Below are 23,166 nucleotides of genomic sequence, written 5' to 3'. Positions count from 1 at the left end.
AAAAGAAAAGGAGGTAAGCTGCTTTGGGACCCAACTGGGAAGAAAGGCAAGGCATATACGAATGGAAAGGTTAACAAAAAAATTTTAAACAGCTTCAGTCACAATTAATTTATTATTATACCACCACGGGGCAGTAGCTGGAGTGCTGGATGGGAGACCCAAGTCCGAATCCCCACTCTGCCATTGAAATCCGCTGAGTAACCATGGGTCAGTCATACCATTTCATCCTAGCCTACCTCACAGAGTCATTGCGAAAATTAAATGGAGGGAAGGGGACAGTGTGTTAGTTTTGGGCCCCTCCTGGGGAGAAAAAGCAAATGAAGCCAATGAAAATTCTTCAAGGAGCCATCAGATGCCCCGGGTGCAGCACACTCACACGGTAAGCCTCCCCACCCCCTTCCCTGCAAATGTCTTCCTACCCCACGCTGTGTTGTCAGCCTGCCACTGGGCTGCCTGCACTGTGACCAGTGTTCCCTCTAAGCTGAGTCGGTGTGAGCTAGCTCACAGTTTTCTAGTCTCCGGCTCACGCATTTTTTTTTTTTTGTCTTCGCTCAGGAAACACGGCCCGAGAGCAAATTAATTTGTGCAGCAGCACACAACTTGGATGCCAGCAGCTCTCGAAGCAGCGTTGTTGCTCACGACTGCAGCTCAGAGGGAGTACTGATCCTACAGCTGCACGCTCTGCCGTGTGTAAGATTTCCCAGCCGCATGGCCTTACCCACATGCTACTCCTCCTTGCTCCCTTTTGTGCGGAGATTTAGACAAAAAAAAACAGAACAAAAACAAAGCTGGCCTGACAGTAGCTGAGACTTGTCCCAACATTTTCTGCCAGTCCTTTGTATAAATTCCAGGAAAGCGGGAGGGGGGGTATTTATTGCATAACTGTTTCTCTCTCTCTCTCTCTCTCACACACACACACACACACACACACACACACACACGAAGCACCCAGCTAATTACTTAGCAATGGAGTGTGAATGTTATATTAGTTCTCCACGCCTGGGGGAAATGTGTACCGAGGAACCTTCCCAAAGCACAAACATGCTCTTGAGATTATTGCTGCAACTCTAGGGGGATTTAAAAAAAAAAAAAAAATTAGCTCTATTACTAGTTAATAAGTCACAAGAAAAAAACCCAAGACTTCCCACATTCCTAAAACTTCCATTTCCTGAAACGTGGGGCAGGGGATGGTGGATAAAGGAAAACACAAGAGACGCTTGCATCCCATCTAGTCCACAGAGAACCTTTACCGTGTCCATTTGGCAGCTGACACTGAGAGGAAGGTCTGAAGCAATAGAACAAAGCTGGGGTCCAGCAGCACCATTAAGACCAACAAAGTTTTACGCAGAATGTAAGCTTTGGTGTGTACGCACACTTCATCAGACAATGGAATGGGGGACAGCGAGCAGAGCTACACATAGCTGGTGGGCAGCGGTTAAGAATGCAAAGGGGAACAAAGTTAGAATCTTCTAAAAAGCAATCATCTATCTGCAGCTCAAAGAGAAGCAACCACCTCATCCTCCTTTGCGTGAGAACAGCATCTTTAGCTTCCCCTCAGTTCTATAGGTGAACCTAGCTATTCACTTCACCACCCTGCCGTTCCCCCCAATGAGAACACAAAGCAGTTTACATAATTCTTCTCTCTGTTTTATGCTCAATGACCATGTGACGTGGTTAGGCTCAGATTGTGTTACTGGCCCAGGGAAAGCCATCAAATACCCATGGAAGAGTTGGGATTTGAACCTTGGTCTCCCAGATGCTAGTCTGACACTCTAACCCCTACACCACTCTGGCTTTAGAAGATGATGATATTGGATTTATATCCCACCTTTCACTCTGAATCTCAGAGTCTCAGAGTGGTCACAATCTCCTTTATCTTCTTCCCCAACAACAGACACCCTGTGAGGTAGATGGGGCTGAGAGAGCTCTCCCAGAAGCTGCCCTTTCAAGGACAACTCCTACAAGAGCTCTGGCTGACCCAAGGCTATTCTAGCAGCTCAAGTGGGGAATCAAACTCAGTTCTCCCAGATAAGAGTCCGCGCACTTAACCACTACACAAAATTGGCCCTCTATGTACATAGCATTATTTCACTCTTTCTCCTGTTATTGATAGTCTCTACAGTTCTCCATGTAGAGGGATATCCACTAAGTTGTACGCAATACTGGGGGTGTGGGGGGGAGAATCAACGTGGCATAGTGTTCATCATGCTGGAGTAGGATGTGAGTTCATCCCCACAATGTCATGGAACTCATGGCAGCGGGGAGGGTCCTTGAGGAGCCTGTCGACTCTTTCTCTTTTCCTCATCTAACTAAAATGACAAAAAGTGACCTTCCATGACGGAGGTGGTCAAACTGTGGCTCTTTCACACTTTTTGTGTGGCTCTTGAAGCCCCCACCACCCCGTCGGCCAGCTTGGAGAAGGCATTTGTCTCTTTCAATCACTTCGCCAAGCCAAGCCAGCCAGCGGCTCGGAGAATGCTTTTAACGTTAAAGTTGCTTTCTTTCCACCTCTCTCTCCCCTGATGGACCTCCTGATGGCACCTGGGGGTTTTTTGGTCACTGTGTGACACAGAGTGTTGGACTGGATAGGCTACTGGCCTGATCCAACATGGCTTCTCTTATGTTCTTATGTGACACAGAGTGTTGGACTGGATGGGCTATTGGCTTGATTCAACATGGCTTCTCTTATGTTCTTATGTCCCCCATCTAGCTTCCTTCCTTGTGGCTTTCAAACATCTGACGTTCATGTCCTGTGGCTTTCAAACATCTGATGTTTATTCTACGTCACTCTTACGTTAAGCAAGTCTGGCCACCCCTGCTCTATGACCCCGAAGTCACAGGAGGACAGGCAAGATGAAAGCATACATGAACAAAAGGCTTCCATTTGCAGCACAACCCCTGCCTAGGGATGAAAGCGGGCTTCTCTTCGCCCCTTGAACTCTCCTCCTGTTTGAGGACATGCAACACCAGTCGCCCGCGAAACCACTTCCTCCGGCTCAAGCCACAAAAACGTCCATCTAAGCTCCCCCCCACCTCCGGGTCAGGAAGTCGACTGACAAAATCTGATGCAGAAGTGGCTGGAAGCCAGACCTCCCCAGAGGCATGTAAATACGATGACATTCCCCAGAGCCCTGCAGGTCCCCCCCCAAACAAATCCCCAAACATGGAGGGGACAGATGGCTATGCCAGTACACCCCCCCCACCCCCCCACCCCAAAAAAGAGCTTCAGCAAAGTTCTCTCCTCGTGCAGACGGCAGGAGGAGGAGGAGGAAGAGGCAAAGAACAATGTGCAGCCATCTGCTGTGGCTGCTCCCCCTCACAAGCTTTCCTGCTGCATGTGGAAGAACAGAAGCCTCAGCGAGAGGAGAGCGGTGGCACCTGAATAAGATGCAAGCGGAGACATTAAGGAGCGGGAGGATCCGCCGCTATTAGCCACCATGGAGAGAAAAGACAGGGCAGGGGTGGCCGAAGGGCAGCTCAGGAGCCACATGTTTGGGGATTTTTATTTATCATGTTAATTTTTAATTTAAAGCTAGAGACTGAGTTGCTCCCCCCCCCCCCCGCCGCAAGGAGTTCCTTGCAGAGCTCAGGTTGGCTTACAACAGGGATGGCCAAACTGCAGTTCGGGAGCCGCGTGTGGCTCTTTCACACATGTTGTGTGGCTCCTGAAGCCCCCACAGCCCCATCAGCTGGCTTGGAGAGCCAGTTTGGTGTAGTGGTTAAGTGTGCGGACTCATCTGGGAGAACCGGGTTTGATTCCCCACTCCTCCACTTGCACCTGCTGGCATGGCCTTGGGTCAGCCATAGCTCTGGCAGAGGTTGTCCTTGAAAGGGCAGCTGCTGTGAGAGCCCTCTCCAGCCCCACCCACCTCACAGAGTGTCTGTTGTGGGGGAGGAAGGTAAAGGAGATTGTGAGCCGCTCTGAGACTCTTCGGAGTGGAGGGCGGGATATAAATCCAATATCATCTTCTTCTTCTCTAGATCACTTCTAAAGAATTTCTCTCTTTAGATCACTTCTCCGACCCAAGCCAGCTGGCGTCTTGGAGAATGCATTTAAAGTTAAAAGTTGCCTTCTTTCCACCTCTCCCCTCCAATCGATTTGCCTTCCTTCCTTGAGAGCCAGTTGTGGTTAAGTGTGCTGACTCTTATCTGGGAGACAAAGAGTGAATTCAGCCTGCAGCTGAATTCACAACCAGCGTAAGACTCAAATCCACTCCCAACTCTAAAATGCTGGTAACCCTGTGAATGCCCCCAGCTGAACCCGTGCCAAAGGAAGGCCTACAGAAGTCTGTGCGACTGCAAAAGGAAACTTAACCATGGGCTGGATCACGCCTTATCACGTTATTACGATTATTATTGCACTGCTCCTGGGGGTGGTAAAAGAAGGTTACGCGCAAACAAGAGAATCCCTCTCACAAATGAAATGCAATTTACGTTATACGGGGGACGGACTGCCTTCATTACGCCTCCAGGCTGAAATAGTTGGCAGTGTGGAGAGATGAGAAAAATATTATGGATGTTTAATTGGTGGGGGGGGGAGAGTAGGGAGAGAGACTTCAAGCCCTAAATGGTGTGGGAGAAGAGAAAAATGAATGTCCCTTCACCACCCATAGATGCCCCAGCAAAAATATTCTAGTTAAACCATTGTTTCTTCATACCGCTAAGGTTGCCAGCTCCAGGTTGGGAAATACCGAGAGGTGTTGGGGGTGGAGCCTGCAGTGGGTGGGGTTTGGGGAGGGGAGGGACTTCAATGGAGCATACTGCCATAGAATTAATCTTCCAAAGTGGCCATTTCCTCCAGGGGAACAGATCTTTGTGGCCAAGAGGTCATTGGTCATCCCAGGAGATCTCCTGCCACCAAATGGAGGCTGACAACCGCACACACCACCACAGAAGTGACTACAGAACTGAACGCCCCAAAATGCCACCAAAGACTGTCCCAAAAGCAGGCACAGGTTCTAAGACTTAACCCTGACTTCAGCTCTTCGTTCCCCAGAAGGGTTCGAAACAAGGCAAAGACCAGCCCTTTTGTCCTGCCTGCACCTCACATTTGTGCGAGGGCTGGTTTCTCCACAGCTGAGTACACACGCTCTGTACGTGCTCAGAGACACTTCTGCGTCTCTCTTTCTGAAATCCGGCTGTGGGGGGAATCGAATTCCAGAGGCAGCTCAAATTCCACTTGCAAACATCCCCGTTTCCTCAGTAATTATCTCCCCCCCACCTTACAAACAACAGTGCCTTGTGTCTCCACACCACCATCGGACCCGACAAGGCGAAGCGTCTAATTAAAACCGCGCCCTCTCTGCCGTCATGAGCCCCGTCTCTGCCAGATGCAATTTCAAGCTGGCTACCTTCCTCCCAAACGCAGCCTATGCGCTCTCCGAATTAAAGCCTCCTTCAGACGGTGCCAGAGAGAGAGAGAAGGAATGCGTGAGCCAAGATCAGCGGCCAAAACAAAATTAAGTTTGCAGTTTAAGACTTGGTTAGGACTAGCCCTGAAGCCCGGAGAGGGAAGAAAAGAGGATTGCCAAAAAGCGAGAGAGATCAACACATGGAAGAGCATGAAACCGCAAATGGTGCAAAGGTCCGGTGTTAAGAAGGCCAGCAGGTCTGCACTTTAACCTGGAATATATTTATGTGGAAGACTCAACGGTGCTGCTGAAGAGAAGGGGGAAAGCAATCTCTCCTCTTCCGTCCTGCTCCCTCTGGCTTGCTTCAGGCTGTAAATGTCTAATCCGGAAACACCTGTATCTCGGTCCAGTTCAGCAGGCCTTGGTTTAATGAAATGAGTAGAGCTCTTTTTGTAGTGGAAACTCCTTTGCGTATTAGGCCACGCCCCCTGATGTAGCCAACCCTCCAAAAGCTTACAGGGCTCTTAGTACAGGGCCTACTGCACACTCCAGGAGGACTGGTTACAGCAGGAGGGTGTGGCCTAATATGCAAAGGAGTTCCTGCTACAAAAAAAAAAAAGCCTTGGCCATGTGAACAAACTCAGAAGCAGCCTCTGGCTCGCTTGTCCAGCTCCTCCTCTCCCGGCACACCGTGAGCAGGGGGCCTGTGGAAGTTTCCAGCTGGGAACCCCGGATGCAAATTGAGACAGCGAACCATGGTTTGCTGACATCCTGGTTTGCCAAGGCAACCGCAACCATCAGGCTGGGGGCGTGCCATGGAAACAGCAGCAGTTCATGAGCTTGCAGAATGTGAGGAAGGGAGGGTGCAAATCAGCATGGGCTTGCCGCTAGGCAAATTAGACAACTGCCTAGGGCGCCAGCCTTCCGAGGTGCTGAACTGGGAGACCCCATGTGACCTGGTGGTGTTATCCATGCGGGGGGGGGGGGGGGGAATGTCCGAAGTTACCCATACCTAGGGTGCCAGACAATCTAGGGCCAGCTTGTCTGCGTAACGGTTTTGTACCACACTAGAAGGGAGCCCAGTCCTTCCCCCAAAATGCGTATCTGCAATCATGAAAACTGTCAGACAACATTAAAAACCCACCAAAGAATTCAAAACATGTGCACATACTATGCCCAGGGCTTGAATTCAGCAGGCGCTCACAGGAGCACAGCTTCTGAACCTCCAACCAGGGCCTGCATGCAGTGTGGATGTCTCTCCCCGCTGCACACAGATCCCAGGGCATATGCAAATGAGGTATCCTACTGAGCCCCTGCACATTTTTTCCTGCAAAACGACCCCTGCGTATGCCTCGCATCAAAAAAGCAAATGGGGTTTGTGCTACTGTACGATACTGTTACCTTTTGAGCAGTGTTCCCGCTAAGCTGAGGTAGTGTGAGCTTTTTTAGCCCCCGGCTCACACATTTTTGTCTTAGCTCAGGAAAAATGGCCCCAGCGCAAGCTAATTTATGCAGCAGCTCACAACTTTAAGGCCAGTAGCTCACAAAGTAGAATTTTTGGTCACAAGACTCCACAGCTTAGAGGGAGCATTGCTTTTGAGTACACCTCTCAGCTCACTGGTCAGATGCCCTGGCTGTTGTAAGCAACTGAACAGCCCCATGAGCTGAACATGGATGTGAAGCAGGTGGATGGAAGAGGTTGCTTGTTAGTTGGCAATATTCTTCATGGCTGTACTGGCAGCATGCCCATCTTTCAAACCTGACCAAATCATGTTGGTGCGTCTTCAAACCACACTTTCTGTTGCATCTATGCCATTATTGGAATTATGGGCTAGAGGTGTGATGGCAAGAACATTTATCCCCCCCCCCCTACATGGTGATTTAAGAAAGCTTCAGAAACCCATCTGGAAAAAATGTCTTTCTTATTTCCAAGCCCACCCAGGAAACAGAAAGCTGTCTCTTCAAGGTACAAATTCACATATCTGAGCTGCTCACCCTAGGGTTGCCAAATCCCCAATGAGAAATTCCTGGATAGGTGGGGGTGGAGCTAGGAGAAGACTAGGTTTGGGAGGGAAAGGAACCTCGCAGATTTCACTCTCCAAAAGAAGCCATTTCCACCACGGGAATGGATCTCTGTTGTCTGGAGATCAGCTGCGACTTCAGGAGATCACCAGGCCCTGCCTGGAGGTTGGCAACTCTAACTCATCCCCAAGTTCCATTTTTGGGAAGAAAAGCCTCCCAGGTTACTGCAAACCATCATTGGGCAGTCACTCGTGTGTCCAATATGGAAGACAAAGTCCTGGATTCAAATCCTTCCTCACCCCCAATGCTTACTGGGTGGCCTTTGTCTATCTTGGTTCGACTTGCTTCACAGGGTCATTGCAAAAATTAAAGGGCAGTATCCTGTCCCAAATTTCTGAGAGGAAAAGTGAGGGTAAAAAGTACACAAACAACTTTGTTCCACTCCATACAAAAGCCATATTCAACTGTGCAGGTTTGTGGCTAAGAACGCAGATCCCAAGTTCAAATCTCGACTTGCTATGGATCCCCTGGAGAACCGTCAGCAAGACACACACACACCCCTACCTTGCAGGGCAATCTCAAGGATTCTTTGTATCGGCTGTGGTCCATGTTATTTGAACCCCCTGAAGCACTAGGCCATGTAAGAAATAATAATATCATCACTTTTGCAATCTGAAAGCCGACTTGAGAGTGGCAAAAGAGTACTTTTGGAACGCCAACACTCAGAGCGCCGCCTCAATGTAAAATCACCCCTTTGTATCCACCTTTCATTTTCCTGTTGGCTCAAAAACCAAGCAAAGGTTGTCAGATTTCAAGAAGGGCCGATGTGGCTCTTTTGGGAAAAGAGAAAGGCAAGGCCAAACTGAAACACTTATCCCCAGTCTCACACTGATAAGCATGCTGCACAACTACACTGAGAGCTACTCCAGACACACACATATGTGCTTGAGCATGAGACATCGCACAACTCGGTAGCGCAGCTTGGAACTCCTTTAGATTAGGTAAAGGTAGTCCCCTGTGCAAGCACCAAGCTGTAACTGACCCATGGGGTGATGTCACATAACGACGTTTTCTTGGCAGACTTCTTATGGCGTGGTTTGCCATTGCCCCAGTCATCTACACTTTATCCCCAGCATCTACACTTTTCCCCCAGTAAGCTGGGTACTCATTTTACTGACCTCAGAAGGATGGATGGAAGGATGGCAGGCTGAGTCAACTTTAAGCCAGCTACCTGAATCCAGCTCAGGTCATAAGCAGAGCTTGGACTACAGGATCGAACTCAGGTCATGAGCAGAGCTTGGACTACAGAACTGCAGCATACCACTATGCACCATGTGGGGAGGGGGAGTACAAAATTCTGTTTCGTGAGGGGGAAATGCACATTTCTTTTTAAAGACAGAGATGAGACAGTCACAGGGGTAAGCTCTGTGGGATGCTGGAGATGTATCCCTAGAAATTCAGACTGTAATTTGGTTCTTAAAAGCACCTGGGGGGGGGGGGGAGAAATATTTACTGAGGCTAGGGAAGAAGGCAGGGTTTAACCTCTCAATACCATTTCACAATGAAAAACACCCCATTTCCCAGACTGCTTTTAACTCCATGTTGTGTGGATTTTCTTCCTCTCACACAGGACTAAAAGCAAACAGGAGAGGTTTTTTTTGATTGGGGAATGGGTATAATGAGGGCGGGGGGACCGTAAACCTTGTTTTCCCAGCACCATGGCCCCAATTCCGATCCTTCATCACTCCTTTTAAGAAATATACTTTTCCCTCCCATCAAGCTTCAGCTAACTTAACAATAACCCAGTAGGGCAGGGGTGGCCAAACTTGCTTAACATAAGAGCCACACAGAATAAACGTCAGATGTTTGAGAGCAGCACGACATGAATGTCAGAGGTTTGAGAGCCACAACACAGGGAGGGAGGGCAAATAGATGGGGAAGGGAGAACTGGAAAGAAAGCAACTTCAAATGCATTCTTCAAGCCGCCAGCTGGCTTGACTTGAAGAAGTGATTTAAAGAGACAAATGCTTTCTTCAAGCATGGGTGTGGTGGGGGCTTAGAAAGTATGTATGAAAGAAACGCATGTGGCTCCTGAGTTGCAGTTTGGCCACCCCTGCTGTCGGATTTTCAAAGCAAGACATGTTCAGAGGTAGTTTGCCATGGCCTGTCTCTGCATAGAGACTCCGGTGTTCCTTGGGGGTCTCCCATCAGGACACTAGCTAGGGCAGATTCTGCTTAGCTTCTGAGATCGGGCAAGAACAGGCCAGCCTGGGCTTTCTAGGTCAGGGCAAGCAAACTCCAATTGCACAACTCCAGTGGCGAGTCCGGCACACTGCCAATCATGTTTAAAAACAACTACCCCAAGGAGGAAAATGCAGATGTTTAGAAGTCCAAAGGACTTAAGCAACGCATAACATTTTTTAAAACCTGATATAACAATTTCAGCCTAACAGAGTCACCCCAAACTGCTCCCCAGCCCCTACCTAAGAAATTCACAGTCTAATTTTTTTTTAAAAATGAGCATTCTATGGGATTCCACTGTTAAACCACAATAAGATCAGTTAAAGCAGGGACAGACAGAGCTCAATAAAACAACAAAGACCGATACAAAACTCTCTTACTTGGTCGCCTGAAGGTGAGCAACCAAATGGTTAACAAGTCAACAGGTCTGGACCTCTTATACAGACAAAACAGCATCCTGAGATCTCAGCAAACTCTGGGTATCAAAACTCAAATTTTGGAAGTGTCATATCGTCAGGCCCCAGGGAAGGGAGGGGCAGTACCCCACATTCATCTGTGCATGGTTTTTCCATCAGCGCTAGAGTGCCACCAAAACTCCTAACGCTGCCTCAAAGCTAACACTGTTGCATGCAATCCCACCCATTTTGTTTGGATCAGGCTGCAACTGAGGTTGGCTTAACCCCAGAGCGGTGTTTTTTTTAACATCGAGCTGTGGCAGTTTCACCACAGTCTTCTCCACATTTCTCAGAAACACAAGCAGTTCGAGCAATACTGAAAACTACATCGGCAGAAGATGGCTGACTTTCAGGAGAGATGTCTAAGGAGTCAGAGCAAATAAATACACGCCACCAAAAAAAAGCAAAGAATATATCTTTGTTTCTCACCTGGCTGGCTTTGTAGAACTGCTTCTTTAACCCAGCCACAGACATGCTGGCTCTTCTCTGGGTACTGAAAACAGGCTCACGCAGGCAGGGAGACCCACCGGAGGAGAAGCAAGCCGAAACAGATCAGGGTTTGGATCCGGAGGCGTCTAAACCGAAGAAGACAGCAACTTTGAGAGGCATGTTTGATGGAGCAAGGCAAGCAGAGAGCCCAGCTTCTCAGCTTAAAAGGGCAGAAGCAACAGTCCCAGATGGACAGGGGCGCCCAGCAGCAAAGAGTTAAAGCTTGGCTCTCGAGAAGACTGCAAAAATGGTACCCAGAGCAATGCCCAATTTGGAGACCCTCCCTGAGTTTCTAGGCAGAGAAACCTTTCTAGGCAGAGAAGCCAGCCTATAGTCAGTCCCCCACCCAGGGAAAAGGGCAGAAAAGTCTACAGCCCCCTTCTCCAAATGATACCCAAGCCTACAGCACATGCAAAGACAAGACAGAATTAAAAGAAGACAGGTCTGCCCTGCGAAAGGACGACCACAACTCTGCAGTTTCCCAATCAAACAGTAACACCCAGCCCCAGTGGAGCCAAGCTTAAAAGCTTTCCCACGTCCCTGAAGAAAATATAAGAAAACATAAGCCCCCCCCTCCCTCCCAAGAATGAAAAAGATAAATAAGCCTTCCCCAGAGGCTCAGTCAATGTCCCAACACCCCCAGATGAAAGGGAAACCCTCTAAACTGGATGAACCTTAACAGAAGAAGACACAGCCAGGCTCACACCAATTACTCTCCACCCCACCTGTTTCCCAAAAGAGGGGCTAAACAGACCTACCCCCGAGAAGCTCAAGGCCAAGTAAGACCTGACCAGCTGCCAAGGGGAACTTTAGAGACCAAAGAGGCTAGACCTCAGTGAGGTAGAAGCCAGGGGAAAGGGAGAAAAATCGAATCCCTGAGAGAGAAGGCCAAGGCTGGCTGGTGGGACGTGCAAGAGGCTAGAATTTAGGGAGGCTGAGAAGACCAGAAGGGGAGGAGGGGCGGAGGGGGGCTCGACAGAAGGAGGGGCTAAGATGGACAGACAGACAGTGACAGACTGCGGCGGATGGACACATAAAATAGTCCCAAGCCCAGGAGGAAACAGAAAAGACGGGACGGACAAGTAGAAAAGGGGGAGAGACAGACAAACGGCCAACCAGACGCAGGCGAAGCCCAGCCTCGCTCTAGCTCCCTCAGGATGCTGCAAGATTACCCGGCTACTTCCGCCCTCTCGGCCGCGCAGGCGCAATGAGTACTCACGCCGAGCGGAGGAATATGCGCACGAGCCTTCTCCTCCTCCGCCTTCCCCGGAAACAAGAGGTGGGGAAAAACTAGAGCCGGGCTCCACGCTTCGAATGATAGACAAGGGAAGGGTAGAACGGCCAACGGCGCTCGCTTGTGGGCAAGGAAGGCAAGAGCCAGAGCGCCCCCGTCTGTTGATTTCATGTATAGCTCAATGTACGCTCGCTTTCATGTACAAAGACCGACAGGTACAGACCAACACATGGAATCTATAACTGTTGTGCATATTTAACAAATCAAGTAAATTACATATAAATAACGCTATATATAAATAAAAAGTATTTATATATGGCATTATTTATATTTTTAAACTATTGATGTGCTGCAATTGAACTCTGAGAGGCTGGTCTTGAAGAAGAAAACTTTGAAACGGGAATACAGCCAGCGTCCCATCAACATCTCTTTCCGTCAACATTTCTTTGCTGACTGCAGTGGAGATTTACAACATAACTCAGTAAACCACTGCCAAGTTGGATTTTAGAATGACTAGCTCATTATGTAATTATTTGACTTATTGTGATCTGAATACCTCTGATTTCTCACTTAGTATTTAGTTTAGTGTCAGCACTGTGAACTAATTATGTACATTATTTTGGAATGACGCAAATAATGTTTTTGCATTATACTCTGGAGTTACATACTTCGTCCTTGCTGTTGGATTGTAGTGTGGCTCGGCTGCTATTGTATCCCCCGGAATTCCTTGCCTCCCCACAGAACGCTCTTGTGCCAACTTTGATTTATTAGCATCTTTATGGAATAGGGTTGCCAATCCCCAGGTGGGGGCAGGGGATCCCCCGGTTTGGAGGCCCTCCCCCCACTTCAGGGTCGTCAGAAAGCGGGGGGAGGGGAGGGAAATATCTGCTGGGAACTCTATTATTCCCTAGGGAGATTTATTCCCATAGAAAATCATGGAGAATTGCTCTGCGGGTATCTGGGGCTCTTGGGGGGAGCCTGTTTTTTGAGGTATAGGCACCAAATTTTCAGTATAGCATCTAGTGCCTCTCCCCAAAATACCCCCCAAGTTTCAAAAAGATTGGACCAGGGGGTCCAATTATATGAGCCTCAAAAGAAGGTGCCCCTATCCTTCATTATTTCTTATGGAAGGAAGGCATTGAAAAGGTGGGCAGTTCCTTTAATTGTGATGGCCAGAACTCCCTTTGGAGTTCAATTATGCTTGTCGCAGCCTTGATCTTGGCTCCACCCCTAATGTCTCCTGGCTCCATCCCAAAGTCCCCAGGTATTTCTTGAATAGGACTTGGCAACCCAATCTGGCCATCACATTTTAAAGGAACTGCACACCTTTTAAATGCCTTCCCTCCAGTGGAAATAATGGATGGGGGCACCTTCTTTTTGGGCTCCTAGAATTGGACACCCTGGTCCAATCTTTTTGAAACTTAGAGGATGTTTTGAAGAGAGGCGTCAGATGCTATGTTGCAAATTTGGTGCCTTTATCTCAGAAAACAAGGGAGGGCAGATAACTGCAGATCAATTCAGCATTATACCCTGTGGGAATCGATCTCTATAGTGCCCAGCAGACATTTCCTCCCCTTCCTTGCTTTCTGATGACCCTAAAGTGGGGGGAGGACCTCCAAACCAGGGGATCCCCTGCCCCCACTTGGGAATTGACAACCCTGCTGCTGCGGAGGGCGGGCTGTATGGCATTATACACAACTGAGGTCCCTCCCATCACAAACTCCTCCCTCAACAGGCTGCAGCAATCCGCAAAATCTCCAGATATTTCCCAAGCAGGTGTTGGCAACCCCATCCCCCACCCAGGAGCAGTGTCCAATGGCCCTGTGGACATGTCATAGTGATGCACTCAGGATACAGATGATGCTCTGTCTTCTCTTATGATGCACCTGTTGTTCTTGAGTTGGGAGGGGACAGCATTGCAGATGGACAAGGCTGTGGGGAATGGAAAAGCAGGGACTTGAGAGGAGACGATGCCTGCCAGAAAGTGGAAAAGTCTGGCTAGCCCAAGACATTCTATGCTGCGCTGTGAGATCAGATTGGTTTGCCCCAGAATCTGCGGTCACACACCCTAAATACTCCACTTTCAATCCACTTTCAGTGCACTTTCCAACTGGATTTTACTGTGTGAATGGGTAAAATCCTGTTGGGAAGTGAGTTGAAAGTGGATTGTTTTGTGCATGTGACGGCACCCCTTGTCAAAGCTCAGAGCAAATGCGGTAAGAGGGCACACCTATCTGATCGTCTCATTGCATTGTCAATACTAAAGATGCTGTCGTGCCAGACAGCTTGGCTTGCGGAAGACTGAAGAAGTAAGTAAAAGGAATAGGGTTCTTACCTAGGGTCAATGGGAAAGGTCAAGAAAAAACTAAAAACGGAATGAAAAGCAGATGAAGACGAAGGTGAAAAAGAAGGTGGGAACCTGGAAGGAATACCTGAGCGAGAAAAGAAATCCAGGACAAGGTCCAGCTGAAGATATTTTGGTAACTTGGAAAAACTTGTTCTAAAGATATGATGGAATTGAGATTGAAGAGGAGAAAGGAGACCAGCAAAAGTGGTATGGGCAACAAAAACTGAAAAACAAAATTGGAAAGAGAACAGAAAAGGAAATTTGGAAAGGAAGTGACAAAGAAAAAGCAACACAAAGAGTGTGAAGGAAGAGTGAAAAAAAAGTGAAAAGAAGGGTGAAAATCCCAGCAATCTCTCTAGTTTGTGTTTTCCGTGCAAGATGTGGATTTGCCTCTGGTTTGTCTCAGGCCCTTTCAGATGGGACCCTGGTTATGTGGAATGCCTTTCTAAGATTTTGGGAAGATACCCACTGTATTGGTCTACTTGGAGCTTTGTCGACAGGGCATTTGGATGAATCTGGGGGCGTTTTCGCACAGGGCTTACCCCGGAGCGACATCCCTCTTCACCGCGCAGCATCTGCGCGGATTTTGCACCAACTGCTCCGCAGAGCCGCGAAGAGCCGCGGCTTTTGCGTCGCAAATGTAAACTGGTTTTTGGCGGTTTACATTTGCAACGCAAAAGTACCGCGGCTCTTCCTGGTTCTGTGGAGCAGTTGGTGCGAAATCCGTGCAGACGCTGCGCGGTGAAGAGGGATGTCGCTCCGGGGTAAGCCCTGTGCGAAAACGCCCTAAGATTCTTAGATGCATATAAGGTTTTATAAGTGTCTCAACCTTTTTCTTCTTTTAACTCTCTGCCTCAGTTGCTATTTTGATTTCATTTAAAAAAATTATTTTATTGGGTTAATATCCTGCTCTGTCCCAGAATGGACTCACTCTTCTGTTTCTACTTTCTTGTTGTATTGGTGCCTGAAATTGTTAGGTATTCTCTGTTTCTCAGCCAACTTGTGTCTTAGGTGAGTTAAGAAGAAAAGTAGGAAGAGGGAAAGGCATATCGTGGTAGAATTTGAGGAAGAAGAAAACCTGTTGACCCAATGTTTTGGAGTAGCTGGGGCAAAGATTGTTCTTCTAGATCTTTGGCACTGTCAAGTATGGAAACCAAAATTGATGCTTCATCTCAAACATCATGAAGTCTTCCACTTTACTACTGCCATTGTTGAAATCACCACATTGGAGGCTTCTTTCTCTCACCAGGGGACCTACTTCTACCATCTGGGATTCATCTTGAGAAAACCACTCTCCTGAAAACTCCCCAACTACCAGAGAATTGTATTTGTGTTACCTTCAGGGGAAAGCTCAGGTAAGTTGAAGGAAGGAGGGGATTATGAAGGACAGCAATGAGGATGAAGAAGGATCAAGAAGAAGGATTCTCAACGAGATGTAGTTCGTGTTGATAACGTTGTGGTCACATCCTGTATTCAGCTGTCGGTACTCAAGCTAAGAGCAGGCCTTCAACCAGCACCTGGAGAACGTTAAGAAGAAGCTCAGCTGGTAGGCTGTAGGGAGAGCAGCCCCATCAGCTGAGGAAGTCTTCTGTTCTGACAGGCCAGAATGGGGACATGAAGTTCCCCTGGAAAGCTTTCGAGGCCAGCCTTGCTTCTCGGCCTGAGCTACCACCAGACATCCATTCTCAGGTTTTGGTCACCTTAACTGCTCTAAGGAGCTGACTTGAGAAGGTGGGAGGAATCCGGCTATACTGTGTGAAAACTCCTTAGAATGAGTGAAGTCAAAGAATTACATACAATTGGATGTGCCAGTATAACTGGCTCCACGGTAAGTATTCCTAAAGTGAGTATTCCTAAATCCACATTTACAGAAATTACTACAGGTGAATATTCCTAAATCCAATCCTGCCCAGGCAGCTTATTCAAATTTCTGTGCAGGATGTGGCTGTAACACCTCGGACTGAGATGGATGTTGAGAATTTATTTATTCACATCTTCGTTTACACCATTTTTAATTCCACAAGCTAAAAAGGCTCCAGAGGGCAGCTTCTGAAAATTAAAAGCACCAAGCACAAGAAAGACATTCATAAAAACAATAGTTAATAACCGAACACCCATAAAACCAGTGGATAATATTTTTTAAAAAAATCTTATAAACAGAAATAATAAATGATTATAAAACCAGGACAATTTGCAACATTGTACAGGGAGCAAAATACACAAATGGAAGGCGGAAAACCTCCCTCCCTCTCATCTAGTAGCCAGACAGCAAAGACAGATTTTTTGCCTTAGTAAGTTTAGAGCCAGGAAAACAACTACAGAAAGAGAGTTCCAGAGACAAGGCATGCCCACTCCAGAAGGCCCCATCCCTGGTAGCCAAGACTTCTGAAATTGGGGATGCAGAAGAACCGCTTCAGAAGATTGCAATTGACAATCAGACATATGCGGGAGCAGATCCTTTCAGACTGGCCAACATCAAGTCTCCGAAATAATAACCACCAACACTACTGCAAATGGTGCTCAGAATCAAACAGGAATCAAGGATTGCCTCATGCTTTCTAGTAGGCCAAGGCTGTTGAAACATCAACACACTTCTGGCTCTGAGGTGAGGAACACTTTTTGGAATTTCTAGAATTCATTCCTTTCCTTTTCTTGGGAGATCCTCCCAACAATCTCTAAACTTGTATAACAACTTTTATTATTGCAGAGTTTATGGATCTCTGAGGAAATGAGACATCGAGTGGCCAGCCCAGCAGTGAACATATGAAGCTGCCTTATACTGAATCAGACCTTATACTGAATCAGACCTGCCTTATACTGAATCAGACCTTGTCTTCTCAGACTGGCAGAGGCTCTCCAGGGTCTCAAGCTGAGGTTTTTCACACCTATTTGCCTGGACTCTTTTTTGGAGATGCCAGGGATTGAGCCACCGTCCCTCCCCCATCTAAACTACATCAGCAGGGAGTGCATCTAAACTACAAGAATCTGCCAAAGACACAACAGCTGCTGGAAGCCACCTTCTTCCTCCCAAACTGGACCCTGCTGAAGCCATCAGTTGACTGGTCACCACAGAGGTGAGGGAGGAAACCACTGGGGTCCAAATATTCATCCTCTCCCAGCCTTCAACCCCAAATCACTGACTGACTACATTTCCCCCCTCTAGAGAACAGAAAAAGGACATCAGAAGGAGGAACCAGGAAAGATATCAGAAGCACCACTGTCAGTATGAAGCTACACACTGGTTACTTCCTCTCCTCCTGTCATGGAGCACCTGCAGACAGGTATGTGACCACCTCAGCAATTTCACTAGGTATTTTTTTTATTTTAAATTCCAAAACTGTATTTTCCATTATGGTGTCTGGCTGTCTGTTTGAACAGGTTGTGGTCCCCTGTGGTGGTGCCACGAAGACAAGATCAGCCTCTCTGTAGAAGAATGACAGGTCTTCTGGGGAGAAAGGGAGAGAAGGACTGCCAACCATCCCAGGACAATTCAAAGATCATCTGATCAAGCTGCTGCTGCCATCAAAACAAGAGGGAGTAAAGACACCTCCCACTTACAGCCTTGTTGCCACTCTATAGAGCCATAAGTAGGATAAAAATGCCAGTTGAATGGCATTTTCAGATGGCATCTGCCCAATTCCTGACCAGGCAGTGCCATGGAGAATCTTAGGTGGGTTAAGAAGACTGGTAGATAGGGAGAGTAAATGGCAGATTATGGTAGAATTTGAGAAAGAAGAAAACTGGTTGGCCCAATGTTTTGGAGTTGCTGAGGCAAAAATTCTCCTTCTAGGTCTTTGGCAAACTGTCAGGTATGGAAAACCAAATTGATGGTTGTCCTCAAACATCGTGAAGTCTTCCACTTTACTGCTGCTCAAGAGTGGAATCCTAGCAGGAGCTCCTTTGCATATTAGGCCACACCCCCTTGATGTAACCAATCCTCCTGGAGTTTACAAAAAATAGTCTTGTAAACTCTTGGAGGATTGGCTACATCAGGGGTGTGTGGCCTAATATGCAAAGGAGCTCCCACTAGAATTCTACCCCTGCTACTGCTGTTTTAGAAATCACCACATTGGAGCTCCTTTCTGCCACCAGGAAAGTGGGATAGTGCTTGGATTTGTCTTATGAAAACGGCTCTCCTGGATGTTCACCAACTAACAGAGAGTTGTATTTGGGTTACCTTCAGGCAAAAGCTAAGGTAAGTTGAAGGAAGGAGTTGGGAGTTTAAAAGGATCATAATGAAGATGAACATCTCTTGTTCTCCAGAAGAAGGATTCTCAAGATGTAGTTTGTGTTGATAATGTTGTGGTCACATCCTGCGTTCAGCTGTCAGCACTCAAGCTAACAGCAGGCCTTCAGTCACCAACTGGAAAATGTTAAGAAGCATTTCAGGCCGGTAGGCCACAAGCCGGTGGAACTTCTGACCAAGAGGCAACTGTAGGGAGAGCAGCCCCGTCACCTGTGGAAGCCTTCTTGTGCTGATAGGCCAGAGTGAGGACAGAAAGATCCCTGGAAAGGTTTCCGGGCCAGCCTTGCTTCTTGGCCTGAGCTACCACCAAAGACCTCTTCTCAAGTTTTGGTCACCTTAACTGCTCTAAGGAGCTATGCCTGACCTCAGAAGGTGGGAGGAATCCAGCTATGCTGTGTGAAAGCCCCATAGAACAAGTGAATTCAAAGAATTACATACAGTTGGATGCACCAGTATAACTGGCTCCATGGTGAGTATTCCTAAACTGAGTATTCTTAAATCTACAGCTGCAGAAAGTAATGCAGGTGAATATTCCTAAATCCAATCCTACAAGGCAGCTTCCTCTGATTTTGTAAGGTACTGAGCAACGAGACGTGTTGAAGGTAACATGCTTTATTAGCGAGTACATCACAAGCGAAGGACACGCGGGCCGGGTCTCGATTATATACATACCCCGGAACAACTCTCGGTCTGGCCAGGTCCAATCCTGGCCAGTTAAACTTCCCGCCACGGATCTTGATCGGCGGAGCGTATTTGCGGAGCTACATCCGGGGACCAGTGGACTTCCACTGGTCACCTCCGTAGCGTCCGCTGTGTTGTAATTTCGGGACTGAAATGCAAGACACAACAGATTTCTGTACAGGATGTGGCCATATCACCTCTGGCAGAGGCGGATGTTGCAATAACATACATTCTCTTCTCATCTTCATTTAAATCCTTTTTAATTCCACCAACCTGAAAAGTCTCTCGAGGGCAACTTCTGAGGATTAAAAACACAAACGCAAGAAAGACATAAAGAAGAGCAATTATTAATGACTAAGCACTCATAAAAACCAGTTAATATTTTCCAAAAGCTTATAAGCCATTTGTAATAATGCTCTGGGAGCAAAATACATAAACAGCAGGTGAAAAGCCTTCCTCCCTCTACAGACGGAAAAGAAAGATTTTTTTGCTTTGTGCCTCAAGGTAGGTTCAGAGGCAAAAAGAAGAACTGCAGAGGGGGAGTTGCAGAGACAAGGTATGTCCACTTCAGAAGGCCCCGTCCCAGGTAACCAAGGCTTCTGAAGTCGGGGACACAGCTGAACATTTTCGGAAGATCATAATAGTAGTGTCTTGGGATTAACTAAAGCACCGCGCGGCCATGCAGCAGAGGCGACCTGGGGAAGTCCCTTGGTCGCCCTGCGCAGCGCGGGAAAAGACTCCGCCAATCAAGATCAGTGGTGGGAAGTTTGACTGGCCAGGATTGGACTGGCCAGCTGGAGGGCTGTTCCGGGTTGATTGTATATAAAGCGGGTCCCGGCCCGCGTTGCCCCGTTCTGTGATGTACCATCCAATAAAGCATCTTGCCTTCAGCACGTCTCGTCTCTGAGTACGTTACAATAATCGACCATCAGACATATACAGGAGCAGATCCTTTCAGGCTGGCCAATATCAAGCCTCTGAGATAACAACCATGACCACAAATGGTGCTCACAATCAAACAGGAATCAAGGATCGCCTCGTATTTTGGATTTTGCCTGTTGAAACGTCACCACACTGCTAGCTCTGAGGTGAGGAACACTTTTTGGAATTTCTAGAATCTTCCCTTCCCTTTTGTTGTGAGGTCCTCTCAGTAATGGAAGCTGAACTTGTATAACAACTTTTATCATTGCAGAGCGTATCAATATAACCTGAGGAAATTAGGAGACATTGAGTGGGCAGCCCAGCGGTGCATCTAAACTACATCAGCAGGGAGTAAAATATCTGCACTATGCATGGCTGTGGTTCTCAGGGAGACCACAGCTCAACTTGCTATACCTAACCTTGAGGTAAGATAGAAAAATGGTTTTTTTTCTAGTTTGATTTGTGTGGTCACAGTGAATTGACCACAGAATTGCTGCTTGGCAGCTGAAGAAATGAGAGGGACAAAGGTACAACAGCTACTGGCAGCCACCTTCTCCTTCCCAGGTTGGACTCTGCTGCAGCCAACAGTTGCCTGGTGACCATGGAGGTGAGGGGGGAAACCAGTGGGGTTCAAATACTCTGCCTTTCCCAGCCTTCACCCCCCAAATCACTGGCTGGCTATATTTTCTCCCCTGCAGAGGAACAGAGAGAGGACATCAGAAGGAGGAACAAAGAAAAGACGTCAGAAGCACAACTGTAAGTAGGAAGCTACACACCAGTTGCTTCATCTCCTCTTGCCAGGGAGCACCTGTAGACAGGTAAGTGACCACCTCAGCTATTTCACTAGGTATTTTTGTTGTTGTTTTAAATTGCAAAACCGTCTTTTCCATTATGGTGTCTGGCTATCTCTTGGAATAGGTTGTGGCCCCCTGTGGTGGTACCATGAAGAGGAGATCAGCCTCTTCTTAGAAGAATGATAGGGCTTCCAGGGGGAAAGGAAGAGAAGGACTGTCGACCATCTCAGGACAACCAAAAGGTCATCTAATCAAGCTACTGCTATCAAAATAAGAGGCAGGAATGACAACTCCAACTTACACACACACAAATAAAAAAATACCAGCCAACTCCCCCCCCCCCCACAAAAAACAAAAAAGAGAGCGAATACACAATGCAAACCACCCTTTTGGCCCCGAAGAGGACAGAAAGGTGGGGAATCAATCTTGTAAATAAATACATAAATTAAAACCGAACTAAAATAAAATTCAGAATAGAATCAAAAATAAGTGAAACCTCTCCACATTTTAATCAGATTTATAAGAATATCAAACCTATATAAAATTGCATTTTTAAATGTAAAATGTATTATAAAACAAAACAAAACAAAACAAAAACACACAGAAAATCGGGTATGGAGGGATTCAATCACTGTAAGTATCAATATATTTACGCTCTTTAAAAAAAATCCTTCTGCATCTATATTATTGAAATCAGAATGCAAATTAGATTTTTTTTGCAAACAGATGTGAATTGGGAGAATTTACCAGAAATGTCCTTCCCCATTTCAGTTCCAAAATGCTACAGCTTTAGGATGCACAACCAGAAACAGACTTTTGGGAAGATGGTTTGAAGAAGAGTGACGTGTCTTTGTTTGTCAGCTTTGGGACTGCGGACTGAAGGGAACAGGAGGTTCTCTTCCATCACAACAGAATTTGCAACCTTGGCCCAGAAGAAGGCAGACACCATAGGAATCTGGCCCTACCTGGAGAGGCTGGAGCTACTGACCGAATTCAAGAAGGACCAGTCTGTCAGTTGCCCACCCTGTAGGGTGTTGGCCAGCTTCTTCTGAGACCACGGGGAAGGGCTGTGGCTCATTGATAGAGCATCTGCCTCAAACGCAGAAGGGCCCAGGTTCAATCCCTGGCATTTCCAGTTAAAGGACCAGTCAGGAGGTGATGGGAGAGACCTCTGCCTGAAACCCTGGAGAGCCACTGCTAGTTTGAGTAGACAATGCTAACCGTGGTGGACCAAGGGTCTGATTCAGGAGAAGGCATCTCATCTCTTGATGTTACAGGAGAGACAGCCATGGAATCTTCAAGGCCAGCTGTTAGAATCTGGGGGATGGATGGAAGGAGAAGATTAGTTTGAAGAAGCCACAGATAATTGTGTGACAATTTCTGGTCTTTGCTCACATGCTCAGGGTAGCACTGACCGCCATTTTCTGGGGTCAGGAAGGAATTTTCCTCCAGGGCAGATTGGCCAAGGCTCCTGGAGGTTTTTCGCCTTCCTCTGAGCATTGAACAGGGATCACCCGATAGGTGGCTGGGTTAAGGAATACCCATGAAGTGGGTCCGACAGGATAAAAAAGACATTCACAGAATTAAACTAAATAGGGCCCCTTCCCCAAATTAATAAAATGCCTCAACATAAAACCATTTTTTGCCTGTTTTGTTGTTTGCTAACTTAGGAAGTCGCAAAGTGATGTGTTCCTCACAGGGCTTGCAGTTTGGCAAGTCTCTCCAACATAATCTGTTCTCACAGGAAAAGCAAGAAATATTTTCCACTCCCTGCAACCCCTTGCTGCCACCATTTTGCTCCCCATGGGACTCCAAAATCAGAAATAAATATAACTGAAGGAAGAGGGACAGTGTAGCAAAGGTTGAGGCAGGGAGAAGCCACATCCCCTCTGTTTCCCCCAGGGGTCACTTGGTAGAAAAATAGGTGGTGGAGCTCATCCAGGGATTATTATGCAGCTCCACCCACTATTCAATGAACAAGGTTGGGAGGAGGAGGGAGGACACTTAGAAAGGTTTAGGAGCTGCGTTCCTGTGGGCTCCTGCTAGGGTTGCCAATCCCCAGATGGGGGCAGTGGATCCCCCGGTTTGGAGGCCCTCCCTCCCGCTTCAGGGTCGTCAGAAAGCGGGGGAGAGGGGAGGGAAATGTCTGCTGGGAACTCTATTATTCCCTATGGAGATTTATTCCCATAGAAAATCATGGAGAATTGATCCGCGGGTATCTGGGGCTCTGGGGACAGCTGTTTTTTGGGGTAGAGGCACCAAATTTTCAGTATAGCATCTAGTGCCTCTCCCCAAAATACCCCCCAAGTTTCAAAAATATTGGACCAGGGGGTCCAATTCTATGAGCCCTAAAAGAAGGTCCCCTATCCTTCGTTATTTGCTATG

General features: G+C 47.4%; 1 protein-coding gene and 1 non-coding gene across 2 annotated transcripts in view; one reads left to right on the top strand and one right to left on the bottom strand.

Moving 5' to 3' along the window:
- LOC132567078 (endophilin-A2-like) overlaps positions 1-11,623 on the bottom strand; it is a 70,026-nt gene extending 58,403 nt beyond the window's left edge. The window contains 2 exon segments of the mRNA XM_060232683.1: positions 10,499-10,644; positions 11,317-11,623. Coding sequence (XP_060088666.1) covers positions 10,499-10,543 — 45 coding nt within the window. The 5' untranslated portion in view covers positions 10,544-10,644; positions 11,317-11,623.
- A 10,218-nt stretch (positions 11,624-21,841) lies between these two features.
- On the top strand, positions 21,842-21,916 carry TRNAL-CAA (transfer RNA leucine (anticodon CAA)). Its single transcript has one exon. It is a non-coding gene; the product is annotated as a tRNA-Leu (tRNA).
- The last annotated feature ends 1,250 nt before the right edge of the window (positions 21,917-23,166 follow it).

This window comes from Heteronotia binoei, chromosome 2, assembly GCF_032191835.1.
Source record: "Heteronotia binoei isolate CCM8104 ecotype False Entrance Well chromosome 2, APGP_CSIRO_Hbin_v1, whole genome shotgun sequence".
NCBI lineage: Eukaryota > Metazoa > Chordata > Lepidosauria > Squamata > Gekkonidae > Heteronotia > Heteronotia binoei.
This window is presented reverse-complemented; position numbering and strand designations above follow the sequence as displayed.